The following is a 19180-nucleotide window of genomic DNA, read 5'->3' as shown; positions in this document are numbered from 1 at the left end:
TGGAGATGGTTCTTGGGTCATATGTGCATGTATAATAACCCCTGTCATCTCTCCTGTTCTGGGACATGGTAATTGACAGATCCTTTTCTCTTGCTTCCTAAAGGTTCAGTGTGGTGCAGGTCTTACTTTACTCTGGAGCCCCCCAGATCACATGTACCTGTACCAGCATATCCTGGCCACCCTGCAGTGCCGAGACTTACTAAGAGCCACTCTCTTTCCTGAGACTGTTCCACTCCTGGCACTAGAGACTCCAGGGGCCACTTCTGAGCGAGAAGGCCAACCTCCCGAAACATCTCCCTCAAAACGGCTGCTAAACCTGACACTAGAGGTGAGCACGGCCAAGCTGACTGCTTTTGTAGCCGAGGACAAGTTCATTACCCTGGCTGCAGAAAGTGTGTCACTGAGCCGGCATGGGGGTTCACTTCAGGCTTACTGCCCAGAGCTGGCTGCTGGCTTTGATGGCAATAGCATTTTCAACTTCAAGGAGGTGGAGGTGCAGCTGCTACCTGAGCTAGAGGAGATGATCCTCCACCGGAACCCCTTGCCTGTGCTGCAGACCCTCCGGAACCGTGTTTGGCTCCTCTCCCTCGGCTCAGTTTCAGTGGAGTTTCCTTATCAGTATGATTTTTCTCAAACTCTGGATGAGGCTGTGGGAGTTCAGAAATGGCTTAAGGGGCTCCATCGAGGAGGAACTCACGCTCAGGCCTCTCCAGGCCCTGCCCCACTCCCACCTGATCTACTTTTGAAAGTTCAGCACTTCTCATGGGTTTTCCTGGATGACATTTTTGAGGTGAAACTTCGAGATAATTATGAACTGATGAAGGATGAAAGTAAGGAGAGTGCCAAAAGGTTGCAACTGCTGGATGCTAAAGTGGCTGCCCTTCGGAAACAGCATGGGGAGTTACTGCCAGCCCGCAAAATTGAGGAGCTCTATGCCTCTTTGGAACACAAAAACATTGAAATCTACATCCAGCGCTCCCGTCGTCTCTATGGCAACACACCCATGCGCCGGGCATTGCTCACTTGGAGCCTAGCAGGGCTAGAGCTGGTGGCTCTGGCAGATGCTTCCTTCCATGGGCCTGAACGTGTGATAGAGCAGGTTCGAGAGCTTGATCCAGGCAGCCCTTTTCCTGCTGAGGGAGTAGATCATGTTATTCAGTGGTGTCGTATGCTCAAGTGCAGTGTCAAGACTTTTCTGGGTAAGTCTTTATTTGCAGAGCCTGGTGTTTGCCCTTGGAGCTCCAAGGAGCATTTTGAGTGATTACAGAGAAGCTTGGTTATATTGGGAACTGTGGCTGTTTTTGGATGGGTGGAGTGGGATGGGAGTGGGCTCTTCATACCTTTCTTTGTTCCTGAACGTCACCCTGAAACTACTAGGCTAACTTAGGTAAAGGAACAACTAACTCAGTCATCTTTAGGGTCAGTATAGCTCTTAGATCTCAGTGTTATTCCTCTCACCATCTGTTCAGGGTCTCAATGCCCTTTTTCAGCTTTTTTGCCATCTACTAGGTTGTTTTTTTCTCAGTTGAATTTGTAAAATAGGTGGGTAAAGTAGTGGCAGGGGGGAAAATGCCTGAGTATGCTGACACTGTCCCCTGACTAGCCAGTGTGTATCTTTCTTATAATAACAGTTCGGATAAGAGACTATCCCCGGTACCTGTTTGAGATCCGTGACTGGCGGCTGATAGGTCGACTTGTGGGCACTGAACAGAGTGGTCAGCCTTGCTCCCGTCGGCGTCAAATCCTGCACTTGGGACTACCATGGGGTAATGTGGTAGTAGAGAGGAACATGCCCCCACTCAAGTTCTACCACGACTTCCGCTGTGAGTAGAGGAGGGCAGTTGGTTTGGGATGTTGTGATGGCTGGGGTAGAAGGTGCGCTGAGGCCCTTCTGCAGTAAAGGAAGAGGAAAGGGATGATGTTGTGTAACAACCTGTATCCTTTGCCCCTCTATCCCAGCGGAAATCTTCCAGTACACAGTGGTATGGGGCCCATGCTGGGATCCAGCCTGGACACTGATTGGCCAGTCTGTTGACCTCTTGACGAAGCCCTCAGCAGACCCCAGCCCACCCTTGCCATGGTGGGACAAGAGCCGTCTTCTGTTCCATGGGGACTGGCACATGGATGTTGAACAGGCAAACCTACACCAGCTGGCTACTGAGGTGAGGGTTCAGATGAGTGGTTTTCTTATTAGGATGGTATGGTTGGGGCTTGTACAGCATTTTGGGGAAGAGAGAAAGGTACTGATTTGGGAGATGAGGGTGATATTTTTATCCATGTCTGATCCAAGTTTTGGGGGGTGGTTATAGGATCCATACAACACAACTGAGAATATGCACTGGGAGTGGAGCCACCTGTCGTTTCACTGGAAACCTGGTCAGTTTGTGTTCAAGGGTGACTTGGATGTCAACGTGAGGACAGCCTCTAAGTGAGTGGAGAGATGGTGGGGCTTTAATAGGACTCAGGGTGGAGGGAGTGGGGAAGAACCAGGGGTCTACAAGTGACTGGGGCACTGAAGATTGGGATTATTGTGGGGCAGGTATGATGACTGCTGCTTTCTGCACCTGCCTGACCTCTGCATGACACTGGACCTTCAGTGGCTATGCCACGGGAACCCCCATGATCACCATGGCGTCACTCTTCGGGCCCCAGAATTTCTGCCTGAGGTGCCCTTGGGCCAGCTCCATGACTCCTACCGGGCCTTCCGCTCTGAGAACCTCAATCTCTCCATCAAGATGGATCTGACTCAGCACAGCGGGAGTGAGGCTTGGGTCTGGGACAATGGGGAGGAAGAGCTGGGAGGGTGGGCTTTGACACTGAGGACTTCAGCTTAGTCTTCTGGGAAGGGGATAGGGAAAGGGCAAGGGAGGATGGGGTTAGCACCTTTTTGAAGAGGGGTGCTGAAAGCAAAGAAGTTGGATCTTTGAAAAGAGGGTGTTGCCCTATCTGGTTTGGCTCAGTGGATAAAGTGTCGACCTACGGACTAAAGGGTCCTGGGTTCGATTCCAATCAAGGCCACATGCCTGGTTGGGGGCTCGATCCCCAGTAGGCACATGGATGTTGAACAGGCGATTATCTCTCATCATTAATGTTTCTGTTTCTCCCTCCCTCTCCCTTGCTCTCTGAAATCAATAAAAATAAAACAAAAAGAGAGGGTGTTGAGGATATTTAGTGTCAGGTTGAGTGCTGTTTGGGTTTTTAAACCTAGAACTTGAGCTAAGAGAGGATTTTACTTCATCTCTGTGTTTTAACTATAGCTAGGAAATGTCTATCCTTTCCTTTGCAGCAATATCCCAGCCCCGAATTCTGCTATATAGTAGTACCCTGCGCTGGATGCAAAACTTCTGGGCAACTTGGACTAGTGTCACAAGGCCTATCTGTAGGGGAAAGCTCTTCAATAACCTGAAACCCGGCAAGAAGAAACTTGGCCAGCACTACAAGCAGCTTTCCTTTACTGCACTCTTCCCCCAGCTACAGGTCAGGTTCTGACATCCCTGCTGACGTCTTCAGTTCTGTTCCCCTTTCGTTGTTTACTTGTTTTTTTCTTTCCTGGTCTCTTAATCATCTCTCCAGTGCCATTTCTTCATTCAGTGTTAAGTTCTCTTGTTACCAGGTGCATTATTGGGCCTCATTTGCTCAGCAGCGGGGTATCCAGATTGAGTGCAGTCAGGGTCATGTCTTCACTCGGGGAACTCAGCGGCTTATACCTCAAGGTAAGGTAAACAACCCCTTTGTTTCTCCTAGCCTATTCCTTGTCCTTTTTTGCTTTCTCAATTCCCTTCCCTTTCTCTCTTTCTGTCCCACACTATTCTTCTGTGCTGGTCTGCATGGACTCTGTATGCCTCCTTTCCTCAGCGGGCACAGTGATGCGGCGCCTCATCTCTGACTGGAGTGTGACCCAGATGGTTAGTGACTTAAGTCAGGTGACTGTTCATCTGATGGCCTCACCCACTGAAGAGAGTGCTGATCACTGCCTTGATCCCTTGGTAACAAAGACCCACCTACTGAGCCTGTCCTCCCTCACCTACCAACGGCATAGCAATCGCACAGCAGAGGAGGTACGGCCTGAAACAGTCTCTTTACTACCTTATTTGTATCAGTACCTGTCTTAGTCTGCTCACGCTACCATAACAAAATACCATAGATTGAGTGGCTAAAACAGTACTAATTTATTTCCCACAATTCTGGGAGCTGAGAAGATCAGGGTGCTAGCATGGTCAGGTTCTGGTGAAGGCTCTCCTTCTGGCTTGTAGATGGCTGCTTTCTCTCTGTGTCTTCACATGGCATAAAAAGAGTACAAGCTCTCTGATGTTTCAAGCTCTCTGGGCACAAATCCCATCATGAGGGCCTCACCCTCATGACCTAATCTAAACCTAATTATCTCCTATAGGCCCCATCTCCAAATACCATCACATTGGGGATTATGGTCTCAAAATGTAAATTTGGGGGTGGGGGCGCAATTCAGTCTATAGCAATACATTTTAGACTAAGTCCCTGGTAGTGTTCCTAACTATATTCCAAGCATATATGTCATTACTTTATCATACACTCACTTGAATCACCTGTATCAGCATCGCTCTTTTTGAAGATTACTTTCCTTTCTCTCCTTCTAAGGATAGTCTGTTGCCCTTCAGGAACTAGAGTACAACATTCCCTAGCACTTTATTTGTTCCCCCAACCCCAAATTAAGGAAGGATTTTAAGTTGAAATTCTTTGAGTCATTTAAAATACAGTGGGTATATCTAATGTACATGCTAAAACCACTTAGTGTTTCTTTATCCGGGCGTCCCCCCCCCTCTTCCGCCCCCCCTCCCCCCCCCCCCCTATCTTTCTCCAGGGCCTTCTTATCTCCCCCAGAACAGGTTTTTTTTATTCAACAAGATTGTTTCCTTATTTTTGCATTTGTGATCCAGGAGAAATGGTGGGGATTTCCATGCTACCCTGAGGTTCTCTTCCTGTTTCTTAGGAGCTCTCTACTCGAGTTGGGGACCCTGCCTTTCATACACACCAGCTGCACTTGGTAGATTTACGGGCTTCCTGGACAACCACTAATCGGGACATTGCCTTTGGTTTATATGATGGCTACAAAAAGGCAGCTGTACTCAAACGCAATCTCTCTACTGAAGCCCTGAAGGGGTTAAAGATTGATCCCCAGATGCCAGCCAAAAAGCCAAAGCAGAGTGTCCCAACCAGTGCTTCAGCTCCACCTCCTGTCAGCAGTCCCAGCTTTAGCGGACAGCCTGATAAGGGGTCATCAGGAGGTAAGATAGGACTCCATTGGGTTAGGTTTAGAACAAGCATGTCTGCCGAAACCGGTTTGGCTCAGTGGATAGAACAAGCATGTCAAACTCATGGCCTGCAGGGCAGGCTGCATGCCTCATTTATTTGGCCTGTGTTAGCCTTTAAGTTTAACATGCTTGGTAGAATATGTACATTGGCTTGGACAGGAGTTTGAAAAGCGCTAAATCATGGCTGGTTCCATCTAGGTGTAGAGATGAAACCATTATTTTTCTATATCAGGCCACCCAAGTCTTACATAGCATTGATATGGGGCATAAAAGGGTGTAGTCCTATGGCAAGGAGGAGGATCAGGAAGAAATGGTGGGGCCAACACAGGATGAATAAGAGAAAGAAGCAAAGAATTAGAGAATTGTTTTGTGTTTTGGTGAATTATTTTGTTCAGTCAATAAATATTTATAACAGGCACAGAGCACTGTGCTGGGTTCAGATATAGAATAGAATGATAGATATAGAATGAACAACAGTCTATGTTCCTTAACAAGTTGTCATATCTGGATGAGCTAATTAGTTCATTCATTCACTCCATCACTCATTTATTCATAGGTTCATTTTAGTTTTATTGAAGGTTTATAATATACTAGAGGCCTGGTGCACGAATTTGTGCACAGGTGGGGTCTCTTGGCCTGGCCGGCAATCAGGGCTGATAGGGCCGTCTGTCCCAGTCCCATTCAGGGCCGATCAAGGCTGGCTGAGGGAGGGACCACAGGAGGTTGGCTGTGGGAGCACACTGACCACCAGGGGGCAGCTCCTGCATTGTGCCCTCTGGTGGTCAGTGCACATCATAGCATCTGGTTGTTTGGTCGACCAGTCATAAAGGTCGCTTAGGCTTTTATATATATAGATCAGACGTGACCCAGGACTTTAGGGATACAAAAATGGGAGGAATCTTAGAAACTAGTAGATATAAAGATATGCAAATTATTATTTCATTATGAAAATGCTTTGTAAGAATGTTCAAGAAGAAAGTATTTAAGTCAACATAGGGAAGTCTAGAAAGCCTTCATGGTGAAGATGATAATGAAGATGGGTCTTTAAAAAATATATAGCCCTAACCGATTTGGCTCAGTGGATAGAGCGTTGACTTGCGGACTCAAAGGTCCCAGGTTCAATTCCGGTCAAGGGCATGTACCTGGGTTGCGGGCACATCCCCAGTAGGGAGTGTGCAGGAGGCAGCTGATGGATGTTTCTCATCGATGCTTCTAACTCTCTATCCCTCTCCCTTCCTCTCTGTAAAAAATCAATAAGATATATTTAAAAATATATGTGTGTGTGTGTGTGTGTGTGTGTGTGTGTGTGTGTTTATTGATTTCAGAGAGGAAAGGAAAGGGAGAGATAGAAACATCAAGGATGAGAGGAGAATCTTTGATCGGCTGCCTCCTGCATGCCCCCCCACTGGGGGTCAAGCCAGCAACCCAGTCATGTGCCCTGACCAGGAATTGAACCGTGACCTCCCGGTTCATAGGTCGACGTTCAACCCTTGAGCCCCAATGGCTGGGCTTACTCATTTTTTAAGATCCATCTCAGGGGTTGAGCGTTGACCTATGACTTATGCAGGAGGCAGCCGATCAAAGATTCTCTCTCATCATTGATGTTTCTATCTCTCCCTCTCCCTTCCTCTCTGAAATCAATAAAAATATATTAAAAAAAAAAAAGATTAGTAAGAGTTTGACAGGTGAAGAAAGAGGAGAGAAGGGCATTTTAGGGAGAGGGGATAACAAGTACAGACAGGTGCAAGTTCATGGTGAGGTTAAGAACAAGATGAAAAATGATAAATGCCACAAGAAAGAAATTAAAGAATATGGAAGTTGTTCTTGAGTGGAGTGAAGGAGGGAATGTACTCAGGGAAGGTTTTATTGAGGAAATAACATTTGAGCTGGACCTTGAAGGCTTAGTATGGTTTAAACATGTGGAACTGGGGAGGAGATGAGTATTCAAGACAGAGGGAATATCTATCTCTGTCTAGAATACAGAGAGTGGGGTTGGTAAAGCTTAGTGTGTTCAAAGGAGAGTGAACAGTCTATTTGGTTGGCATAGAGAGTAGCTAAAAGAGAGGAGTGAGAGAAGATGCTGGAAAGGAAAGCTGGAGGTAGATCATCAAAGCCATTTCATGCAAGGCTAAGGAGTTGTGGGTCCTTATTCAGTAGACAATGGTGAACTACTGAAGGTTTTTTAATAAAGACATGTCATCACTAGAGTTTTACTTTTAGGAAGATAAATCTGGCAATGGTGCAGAGGAGGACTGGAGAGGAAGGAACTGGAGGTGGGGAGACAAATTAGGAAACTATTGTGGTGTCTCAACAAAAGGTAACAAGGGCCTGAACTAGGTAGAGGCCGTGGGAATGAAGATGAGGGGATGGAAATATAAGAGATTTGGAAACTGTTTGGAAAAAGGAGTTAAAAGAGGAGGAAAGCGAAAATGAAGCTAAACAGGTTTGGGAAGGTATAGAGTTGTTGATTTAGACATACTGAGTTTTTGGTGCAAGTAGTATATCAAAGTATTGTTTAGCAAACATGGAAATGAGCGTTTAAAAGCTTAGGGCTAGAGATAGAGACTTGGGAATTATAGGATAGAGCTAAGAGTTCATGCAAAGGAGATAATAATAGTTGCTTACTGTGTGGCAGGTACTCTGCAAGATACATTTCTATATTCTATTAAATTCTCTCAACAACCTTATGAGATAGTTTCTGTTATTTTACAGACAAGGAAACTGAGAACACAGGTTAAAGCAAGCTGCTGAGGATCGCAATCAAGTAACTGGAAGAGATGGGATCTTAAACAGAGACAGATTAGTCTAATTCTGGAAACTGTGCTTTTAACCATAACACTGTCAGACAAACTCATTAGAAGAAAGTAAGAAAGGGAAAGGAACATGCCAAGGATAGACCTTAGGAGATACTTATTTCTTTTTTTTTTAAAATATATTTTATTGATTTTTTACAGAGAGGAAGGGAGAGGGATAGAGAGTTAGAAACATCAGTGAGAGAGAAACATTGATCAGCTGCCTCCTGCACACCCCCCTACTGGGATGTGCTGCAACCCAGGTACATGCCCTTGACCGGAATCGAACCTGGGACCCTCAAGTCCTCAGGCTGACACTCTATCCACTGAGCCAAACCAGCCAGGGCAGAGATACTTATTTCTAAGACCTGGGGAAGGAGAGGCTAGACCACAATAGCACTGATGGCAAGAGAGTGGTTTCATGTGGAAAGGAGTGGTCGACAAACAGCATTTCAAATAATTTGGAATTAAAAATAAAGGAGCAAAACGGGGGGGCTGTGGAGATCCTAATCTAGAGGTGGATATGCCTAAGAGAAAAAAATGCTACCAATTTACATAGTTTCTCTTGGGAATCTGTTATTTTTATTAAAATTTAGGGGGAAATGAAATGATAACCCTTATTTTGCCCTCAGGGGTCAAGGGGCGGAGTGGGGTGGGCTGGAGTTGCAGATTAGGGAGAATACGTTCTAGCCCTTGCCTAGCTAGAGAAATTGAAAGATCAGTTTGGATATTATCCCTTTGAAACTGTGACTTTTTCCCGCTTCCTATATCTCTGCCAGGTGCTTACATGTTGCAGAAGCTGATTGAAGAGACAGATAAGTTTGTAGTGTTCACAGAAGATGAGTCAGGTGTGAGTGACCAGTTGTGTGGCATTGCTGCCTGCCAGACGGATGATATATATAACCGAAACTGCCTAATTGAGCTGGTCAACTGCCAGGTATCATCTCTTTACCAGAGCACTTGGACACTGGGTTAGGTCATAATGATGTGTTCACCTTCCCCTACCTCTAAATAAGAATGGGTGAATAGAACTCCAAAAAAATTATTCCTTCCAGCAGGTATCAGGGATAATCACTCACTACAATATCTAAAAGCCAGTAGAGTTCACTCAGTAGGCCAGAATTAGACCCAGCTGCAGTTAATGGTACACACCTCTAACTAATCTCATCTTTCCTGGTGGCTCTAGTGCTATGACTCTGCTTCTGTCTCTGATATAGATGGTTCTTCGTGGAGCAGAGACAGAAGGTTGTGTCATTGTGTCTGCTGCTAAAGCCCAGCTGCTGCAGTGTCAACATCATCCAGCTTGGTATGGTGACACATTGAAGCAAAAGACATCCTGGACTTGCCTGCTGGATGGCATGCAGTACTTTGCCACCACTGAAAGCAGCCCCACTGAGCAGGATGGCCGACAGCTCTGGTTAGAGGTTAGTCAGCAGGCTGGGAAGGTCCATTACATCCCTTTTTCCATAATTGCCCCCTTCCAGCAGAATAATTACAAGAATCTTGACAGTACCTATTGCTACCAGCTTAGCAGAAGGATGATTACACCTTAATGTAGGAACTGTAGCTCTGGTCTGTGTCTGTGAATACACAGATTTTTATTTTTATTTTTTTAAATGTCATGCTGTTCTTTTCATTGCAAGAGAAATTCTCATTGCCCAGCACTAGAATAAAATGGGTTGGAACTTTTTTTACTTTTGAAAAGGTTATTGACCCCATTAATAATATCACACTAATCAGCAGGTAGCTTGAAAACAGGCAGTAAGTCAGAATTTTATTTATTTATTTTTTTAGAAGTAGGAATTTATTAATTTATTTTTGTAGAGAGCAAGGGAGAGGGAGAGAGAGAGAGGGAAATATCAATGATGAGAGAGAATCACCAATAGGCTGCCTCCTGCACACCCCCTACTCGGGACTGAGCCCGCAACCCAGGCATATGCCCTTGACCGGATTCAAACCTGAGACCCTTCAGTCCGAAGGACGATGCTCTTTCACTGAGCCAAACTGGCTAGGGTGTAAGTCAGAATTTTAGATAAGCTCTCTGTCTTTTCTCTGATCACACTATTTAAAAATACATATATACTAGAGACCCAATGCACAGATTCGTGCACTGGTGGGGTCCCTCCGCCTGGCCTGTGGCTCTCTGACATCCCCCGAGGGATCCCAGATTGCGAGAGGGCACAGGCCAGGATGAGGATCCCCACTGGTGCACAACTGGGCTGGGGAGGGACTGCGGGAGAGCTCCAGGGTGTGTCCGGCCTATCTTGCCCTGTCCTGATCAGGGCTGATTGTCGGGGCCCAGGAGGGACTGCGGGAGGGCTCCAGGTGTGTCCGACCCATCTCGCCCAGTCCCAATCGGCTGAACCCCAGCAGCAAGCTAACCTATTGGTCGGAGCATCTGCCCCCTGGTGGTCAGTGCCCATTATAGCTACTGGTCGAACAGTAGAATGGTTGCTTAGGCTTTTATACATATAGACTAGAGGCCCGGTGCATGAAATTCATGCACAGGTGTCCCTAGGTCTGGCTGGTGATTGAAGCATGAGCGTCTGGCATGGAAGGGCAGGTACCAGCTGACCTCTGGGTTCTGGGCAGCACCTGGACCCCTGGGCCCCCACGTCCCCCCTTCATCTGAGTCATGGCACCCGAGTCCCCACACAGAGATGTGGTGAGCACAGCCAGAAGCCACGGGTTGGGGCACAGCATGGGCCTCTGGCCTACCCAGCAGCGCCGCATGGAAGCCGGGCAGGCAGTGTGTTCTCTCCCTACCAGCCTCTCAGACTGGCTCCTCGTGAACCCATGGGGAGCCCAACCAACCAGCCCCTGCAGTCCCAGGGGCTGTGGTCTGGCTCACCCGGAAGAGGCTGTGCGGGTGTGGGGCAGGCTCCTTGTGGGCGCCCCGCATCTGAGTGTAGGGGCTTCCCCATCGAGAGAGCCCTGGCGTCCCGGGGAAGAGTAGCAGGGGGAGTGAGAGCGAGCTCGGTGGACACCCCGCATTCTCATCGCACCTCAGTCCCTGTCACCTCCACCCCCAGGTAGCTGGCAAGAGGTTGCAGTCCCCTGCCCAGGTGCCATGGGAGGTTGGGTGAACAGGGCCTGCAGGCCGCTGGTCACTGGCCACTGGCCACTGGTCGCCATCTGCAGGGCAGTCGGTTGGGGCTGGGCCCCTTGCCTGGCTCCCTCAGTGCCTGGGAGCAGTGTGGCGGCCCTGCCCCCCGCCACTGCCACTGGTCACCATCTGCGGGGCAATTGGGGCCCCCCGCTTGCATCTGCCTTGGCCTGGCACCGCTCGCTCACCTGCTCCACCATCCCATCGCGGTCCCACTCTCGTAGGTGCCCATTGGGGCCGGCAGCGCTTCCACTGTTGCCCACTGCCAGCGCCATGTGAGCCCTGGTGGTCAGTGCACTGGCATAGTGAGCTGTCGAACTCTTGGTCGAGAGGGCAATTTGCATATTAGGTTTTTATTATATAGGATGATAGTGCTCGCTTCAGCAGCACATATACTAAAATTGGAATTAACATGGCCCCTGCGCAAGGATGACATGCAAATTCATGAAGTGTTCCATAAAGATGTATATATCAACCAATATATGTATTGGTTGATTGATTTTAGAGAGAGGAAGGAAGGGAAACATCGATTAGAACCATTGGATGGCTGCCTCTAGCACATCCTCTATTGGGGATTGAGCTCGCATGTGCTCTGACCAATGAATTGAACCATCTCAGTGCTTGGGATGACGCTCAACCAACTGAGCCATACTGGCCAGGGCTCTCTGATCACTCCTTAAAAAAAATTTTTTTTAAATTGATTTCATAAAGGAAAGTGGAGGGAGAAAGATAGAAACATTGATGATAAGAGAGAATCATTGATCGGCTGCCTCCTGCACGCCCCACACCAGGGATCTAGCCTGCAACTGGGGCATGTGCCCTAACCAGAAATCAAACACATGACCTCCTGGTTCATCGGTAGACACTCAACCACTGAGCCATGCCAGCCAGGCTCTGATCACTCTTTTTTAAAAAAATATATTTTATTGGTTTTTTACAGAGAGGAAAGGAGAGGGATAGAGAGTGAGAAACATCGATCAGCTGCCTCCTGCACACCCCCCATTGGGGATGCACCCACAACCAAGGTACATGCCCTTGACCAGAATCAAACCTGGGACTCTTCAGTCCGCAGGCCGACGCTCTATCCACTGAGCCAGACCGGTTAGGGCTCTGATCACTCTTAATGAAGATGACTGAGTGGTTCTTTAAGCAAGGCAATAAGTTTGAATAGAAAGACTACTTGTCTAGGAGTCAGATTATGAGAGTTCTAATGCCACCTTTGCCATAATAGTAGCCTTGAGCCCTTGAGCAAGTCACTTTTATTTGTAAAATGGAATTCTAATACTTCATCTTAACAAGATTGTTGAAAGGATTAAATGAGAAAGTATTTTGAAAAAATATAAAGCTTCATTCAGATGGAAAATAGTCTTAACTTTTTTGGTCAGTATGTCTGGGGAGGTACGTGTAAGATAATCTTTTTGTTAGATGTTGAGATTGTGAGCAGTGGCTGTAAATTTTCTTTTCAGTGTCTTGGTAAAATTTGTACTATAATTTCTAGGATATAATATTATTGGGAAATCTAATGGTTATGTGATATACCTAGTCAATATTCTGCATTGTCATTACCTTTTTAACAGGAGTTAAGTGTTCATGATGTGCTGGGTGTGGTACACCCAGTGAGTTACTAGATCTAGCTATGTCTGATAAGGACCAATGTGATAACATCTTTTGCTATTCTATTCATTGGGGTTAAAGCTTATCCCTTCTTTCTCCTTGGCTACTGCTTCTTCCTCCAGTGACCTTAGGGCTTAATCCAGGAAACCTCTAGTATAATTATTATAAGAAGTAGTAAGGCCCTAAACAGTTTGGCTCAGTGGATAGAGCATTGGCCTGCGGACTGAAGGGTCCCAGGTTTAATTCTGGTCAAGGGCATATACCTTGGTTGCGGGCACATCCCCAGTAGGGAGTGTGCAGGAGGCAGCTGATCGATGTTTCTCTCTCATTGATGTTTCTAATTCCCTCCCCCACTCCCCTCTTCTCTGTAAAAAATCAATAAAATATATTTTTTTTAAAAAAAGAAGTAGTAAGCATTTCATCAGATGTCAAGCCAAGTAAGGGTCAAGTTATTGATAATATGAGAGGACATGCCAATATATTTCAGCTGTAGTTCAGGCAAGCAGTGCTCTTTACCAGTAGTCTCAGAAGGTATGCACAGAAGGTGTTAACTATTCACACAGCATGAGCTATGCAAGCTCTACCAACCTGGCATTTTCTGAGCCCCTGCTGCTTTTAGATATGCCTTCTTTTGCAAGTGAACCCTTCTTTTTCCCCTCAGGATGTGATGTTAATATTAGATAGGAATGTCCTTGGCTTAGATGAGAGGGCTTTTGATCTTACTTTTTCTATATAAATTTTTGTGTGACTTGACAGATCTGCTTATGGTCTATATCACTCATTCTATTTTTCAATTGACTTCAGCTAGGCAGAGAGTCAAAATAATTCAGTCCCTTTCCCCGATGGCAATAGTGTCAGCGTGGTTGGTCTGAAGACAGAAAACAGCAAGAACACAAAAACATGAATACCAAAGTGGGTGGGAAATTTAGGTTTTGATGAAAATTTTACTCATAACATGATTTGATTTTCCCCCCAACTTTTTAAGTTGTGATAAAACACACATTAACATAAAATTTACCCTCTTAACCATTTTCAAGTGCACAGTCAGTGGTATTAAATACATTCATGATGTTATAGAACCATTACCACAATCCATCTTCATAACTCTGTCTTATAAAACTGAATCTCTGTACCTATTGCCTGGCTGGAGTTGGTTGAGCGTTGTCCTGTGCACCAAAAGGTTGCCAGTTTGATTCCCTGTCGGGATACATAACCTGGGTTGTGGGTTCGATCCCTGATCAGGGCCCAAATGGAAGGCAGTCAATCAATGTTTCTCTCTCACGTCGATGTTTCTCCCCACCCTCCTTCCTCTCTCTAAGCATGTCCTCAGGTGAGGATTAAAACAACAAAACAAAAAACTATATCTGTTAATAACTCCTCACCTTCCCTTTTCCCCAGACCTTGGCAACCACCATTCTACCTTCTGTCTCTGATTTTAACTACTCTTTTTTTTTTCTTATTGTTGAAAGTATTGCATATGCCCTCCCACCCCCCCATTGACCTCTTTGATTTTAACTACTCTTAAGTACCTCATGTAAGTGGAGTCCTTCAGTATTTCTGTGTGTGTGACTGGTTTATTTCACTTAGTATAATGTTCTCAAGGTTCACCCATGTTATAGCATGTGTCAGAATTTCCTTTTTAAGGATGAATAATGTTCAATTGTATGTAAATACAATATATTGCTTATTTATTCATCCACTGATAGACACTTGGGTTGCTTCCATCTTTTAGCTATTGTGAATAATGCTGCTATGGACATGAGTGTACAAATATACCTTTGAGCCCTCCATGGTTAGAGCATCAGCCTGAACACTGAAGGGTCTTCGGTTTGATTCCTGGTCAAGCGAGGGCATGTACCTGGCATGCAGGTTCAATCCCTGGCACTAGTTGGGGTGCATACGGGAGGCAGCCAATCGATGTTTCTCTCCCCCCGCTCCCTTCCACTCTCCTGAAAATCAGTGGAAAAAGTATCTTTGGGTGAGGACTAACAACAACAATAATGTATACACTATATCTTCAAGATCCTGCTTTCAGTTCTTTAGGGTATATTACTGGATCATATTGGAATTCTGTTTTTAATTTTTTGAGAACTTCCATACTGTTTTCCACAGTGGTTATACTATTACATTCCCACCAATGGTGCATAAGTGTTCTAATTTCTAGACAATCTTGCCAACACTTGTTGTTTTTCTTTTCTTATTTTTATAATTAGCCATCCTAATGGGTGTGAGGTAGGACATGATTTTATTTTAACCTAGCTTGTTTTTCTGGCCTGAGGCCTGTGGGCCTGGCAAAATGTGCATGTAACTCGGAATTTGGATGGTTTGGGTCAAGAGAGAGACATATATGTCTTCTACACTGGGAGATCTTTCAAGTTACTCCAGGAAGTGGAAATCTAGATAGATAGTGTAACTACTTGTATCATGGAGATCTGTGACCCAGTTGGCCAGAACAAGGTACTGATTCCCAGGAGTTAAAGGTGCATGTATCTCTGTCTTCAGGTGAAGAATATCGAGGAGCACCGGCAACGTAGTCTGGACTCTGTGCAAGAGCTGATGGAGAGCGGGCAGGCAGTGGGAGGCATGGTTACCACCACCACAGGTCAGCTCTCCTCTCTTCCTCATCATATGGTTATATGGTTGGGTGTAGATGTGCATCCCAAAGGATCCTGATTTCCTTACCTACTCTTAATGCTGTAGTAGGACCATTTTGTGTTAGGCTAGGTTGAAAGCAAGTGTCTGGAGTTCCCTAGACATCACACATAGCTAGCTGGGGGGCTCCTACAATACCTCTATTGAGAATGTCTTTCTCTTACCTCTTTCCTACCTCTTCACAGATTGGAACCAACCAGCTGAGGCACAACAAGCCCAGCAAGTCCAGCGGATCATTTCACGCTGCAACTGTCGAATGTACTATATTAGTTACAGTCATGACATTGATCCTGAACTGGCAACTCAGATTAAGCCCCCTGAGGTTCATGAGAAACAGGAAAAGGAAGATCTCCTAAAGAAGCATGAAGGTATTCAGGGCTTGAAATGCTTTTAGGAGGGTACTAAGGAACTTATAAAAGCAGTTATTTGAGGTTTTGAGGCAGTGTGTTATTAAAAGTCCTACTCTGCACCGAACATTAACATTTCACTTTGCCCTGCATTTCATAAATTCTTCTGAGAATAACCTGTATTCTTGGAGGGAACTGTGAAGAATGGGTATTTGTTTATTTTGAAAGAAGCAAATATGTTTCTACCCATGAGCATTTCTCACCAAGCCCTTTCTATGGGGTTAACTAATAGGAGTGGTTCCAAATATAGTTTAGGACATGGGGTAGATATTTAAGGAGAAACTTGAGCCTCTTATTTAGCTGCTACCAATTACTTAGGGGCTGTGGATACCTTCACCCTTATCCATCATGAGCTGGAAATCTCCACCAATCCAGCTCAGTATGCCATGATCCTGGACATTGTCAACAACCTGCTGCTCCATGTAGAACCCAAACGGAAGGTAAGCATGGGCCCTTGTAGAAGGCCAGTTATCTTCACAGGAACCCTCGGACCTTGTGCTTTAGAGTCCATTAAGAAAAGCCGTGAACACCCTAGCCGGTTTGGCTTAGTGGATTGAGCGTCGGCCTGTGGACTGAAGGGTCCCAGTTTTGATTCTGGTCAAGGGCACATGCCAGGTTGCAGGCTCGATCCCCAGTAGGGGGCGTGTAGGAGGCAGCCAATCAATGATTCTATCATTGATGTTTCTCTCTCTCTCCCTCTCCCAAATCAATAAAAGTATATTTAAAAATAAAAAAGAAAGAAAAGCCATGTTTCAGACTGAAAAGGGGCCTTGTGGTTGGTACATCTATTAGTCAATAGCAGCAGTTGAAGTTTCACTTATCTAGGAAAGGTCTGAGTGTTCCTGAGACTCATTGGAGCTTGTTTACTTGTTTTTCTTGGTCAGTTCTCTACTCAGTCACTTAAATACCTCTAAGAACAGTAACTGCTCCCCACTTCCACCATCCCTACCCTGGGGGATTGGCTTATTGTGAAATCTTCTGCATTGGCCTACCCCTTACTCTTGCTACTGATAATGGTGATAGGTAAAGGGGAGCTTTCCAGAGGAGATCCTCATTTATTTTCATTTCTCTATTTCAATTTACTTCAAGATTTGTCTATTAGAAAATCTCATTCATTTCCCTTTCTATTCCTTTAGGAGCATAGTGAAAAGAAACAGAGGGTCAGGTTCCAGCTTGAGATTTCGAGCAATCCTGAGGAGCAGCGCAGCAGCATATTACATTTGCAGGAGGCCGTGCGGCAGCATGTGGCCCAGATACGGCAGTTGGAAAAGCAGATGTATTCTATCATGAAGGTAATCACCTGGGCAGTCTGAGGACAGGGAGGCCTCCTAAGATGAGGGAGATCTCCTCTCAGTTTCTCCTGGCCTGGCTCCCTAGTCTTTGCAGGATGACAGCAAGAATGAGAACCTTCTTGACCTGAACCAAAAGCTTCAGTTGCAGCTCAACCAGGAGAAGGCCAATTTACAGCTTGAAAGTGAAGAGCTTAATATCCTCATCAGGTGAAACAGCATTCTTTTCTGCCTTTTTCCAGTTCCCCAGCTGGAGTCGATTTCTTTGCCCACATTCTGATAGTCTTTACATCTAGTGAGTATTATCAAAGGTTGATGTAGCATCTCTTCCTGATGAGCCTTAACTGCACTTAGTCAAAAGGTTGAGAACAAGAGACCCCTTCCTTTGGATCATCAATAGAGTACCTGCTGGGAAAGGAGAAAAATGGCTAGTTGGGAAAGATCACTTTTGTGGTCTTAATACTGTGTGGCTGAGCTGAAAATAAAATATCTTGAAGTGATTAGAAAGGAACAATTACAGACATAATCATAGGTGTTATTAGTGAAAAGAGATTACTTTATCAAGAAGCTGTAGAACTGAAAGATGGATTTGCATTCCTATGGCAGGATGTGAGAAGCAATCCTTTGAAAAAAATGTAGAGGATAGCTGTTCCAGAATAGATCCATCTCTGGGTTTATCTTATGCATCATTCTAGAGCATTCCATCCAACCCCCAACCCAAATGCTATTGCCCATATTGGCTTTGATCCTCCTGTCCATTTATAGGTGTTTTAAGGATTTCCAGTTGCAGCAGGCCAACAAGATGGAGCTGCGAAAGCAGCAGGAAGATGTGAGTGTGGTCCGTCGCACTGAGTTCTACTTTGCTCAGGCACGTTGGCGCCTGACAGAGGAAGATGGACAGCTAGGAATTGCTGAACTGGAGCTGCAGCGGTTTCTCTATAGCAAGGTATTGGGTATATACAATCACACAAAGGCAGCTGTATTGAGAGGCACTGGCCTATCTTAGGAGTCTAACTCACAAAAAGAGAAACAAAAAGGGGCTAGTTATTATATAACTACTAGAGGCCCAGTGCATGAGTGTGGGGGGGTGTCCCTCAGCCCAGCTTGTGCCCTCTCACAGTCTGTGACCACTTGCCTAAGCCCTCACCTAAGCCAGCAGGCAGACATCCCCCAAGGGTCCTTAGTGCTGCCGGGGAGGCTCCACAACCGCTGCTATACTCGCCAGTTGTGAGCCTGGCTTCTGGCTGAGTGGCGCTCCTCTTGCAGAAGTGCACTGACCTCCATGGGACAGCTCCTGCATTGAGTGTCTGCCCCCTGGTGGTCAGTGCGTGTCATTATGCCGTTCGGTTGATTTGCATATTAGGATTTTATATATAGGATTATATAGGATTAATGATGGTATTAAAGGTTACTGATGAAACATGAGCAGAGTTTCCCTTAGATACATGCAGTTATAGATGAGAGTGATCAAATGTTTACCTCAGTGAATAAGATTATCCCTAGTAATGTGGCCCAGAGGTAGGTATTCTAAGTCCTGCTTGAAATAGAACCTTAATTCTATACTGGCATTCAGCTTCCTGTAATTACCCATGGCATAGAGGAGAGGACATTGTTCATTTCCCCCTGACCCTGCCCCTTTCCAGGATGTTTGGGAATGAATGAGACTATTTTTGAATGTCACAGTGACTGGGAAATACTACTGTCATTTAGTGCCCTGGCCAGTAGGTCCCATGAAAAACATGGTATTATATGAGTTTGAAAGAGATTTCAAAGGTTGGGATTAGGCATATGGAGAACCTGAAAACAAATAGGTTATGTAGCAATTCTCTAGCAAGCTCCTAAGAAAAGGCTTATTATAATGGATTGGGGGTTGGGGGTAATCTGTCTTTATAGGTGAATAAATCTGATGATACAGCAGAACATCTTCTGGAGTTGGGCTGGTTCACAATGAACAACCTTCTTCCCAATGCTGTCTACAAGGCAAGTCTTATTTCCCCATTCCTAGCCCATTCACATACTTTCTAACACAGGC

The 19180-nt window shown here is 45.6% G+C and overlaps 1 protein-coding gene and 1 pseudogene across 9 annotated transcripts in view; both read left to right on the top strand.

The window, feature by feature from the left end:
* Window positions 1-19180, top strand: part of KIAA0100 (KIAA0100 ortholog) — a 29911-nt gene that overhangs the window by 8039 nt on the left and 2692 nt on the right. For 8 of the 9 annotated variants that reach the window (XR_004972883.1, XR_004972884.1, XM_036340704.1 and 5 more), the window contains 18 exons: window positions 104-1199; window positions 1632-1823; window positions 1960-2162; window positions 2310-2428; window positions 2540-2760; window positions 3287-3477; window positions 3614-3713; window positions 3856-4058; window positions 4967-5261; window positions 8860-9017; window positions 9298-9504; window positions 15303-15402; window positions 15638-15820; window positions 16178-16299; window positions 16996-17151; window positions 17237-17358; window positions 17914-18094; window positions 19042-19128. Coding sequence is in view for 7 of the 9 variants with exons in the window: in XM_036340704.1 (XP_036196597.1) it covers window positions 104-1199; window positions 1632-1823; window positions 1960-2162; window positions 2310-2428; window positions 2540-2760; window positions 3287-3477; window positions 3614-3713; window positions 3856-4058; window positions 4967-5261; window positions 8860-9017; window positions 9298-9504; window positions 15303-15402; window positions 15638-15820; window positions 16178-16299; window positions 16996-17151; window positions 17237-17358; window positions 17914-18094; window positions 19042-19128 (3936 nt within the window). In the remaining 2 variants the exon portion in view is untranslated. The remainder of the gene's footprint in view (window positions 1-103; window positions 1200-1631; window positions 1824-1959; window positions 2163-2309; window positions 2429-2539; window positions 2761-3286; window positions 3478-3613; window positions 3714-3855; window positions 4059-4966; window positions 5262-8859; window positions 9018-9297; window positions 9505-15302; window positions 15403-15637; window positions 15821-16177; window positions 16300-16995; window positions 17152-17236; window positions 17359-17913; window positions 18095-19041; window positions 19129-19180) is intronic. The other variant, XM_036340708.1, reaches the window with a different exon arrangement.
* On the top strand, window positions 11558-11650 carry LOC118672531 (annotated as a pseudogene).

Source organism: Myotis myotis, unplaced genomic scaffold (genome assembly GCF_014108235.1).
Source record: "Myotis myotis isolate mMyoMyo1 unplaced genomic scaffold, mMyoMyo1.p scaffold_m19_p_17, whole genome shotgun sequence".
NCBI classification, from domain to species: domain Eukaryota; kingdom Metazoa; phylum Chordata; class Mammalia; order Chiroptera; family Vespertilionidae; genus Myotis; species Myotis myotis.
The sequence above is the reverse complement of the archived record's forward strand: the minus strand, read 5'-3'. Positions and strand labels throughout refer to the sequence as shown.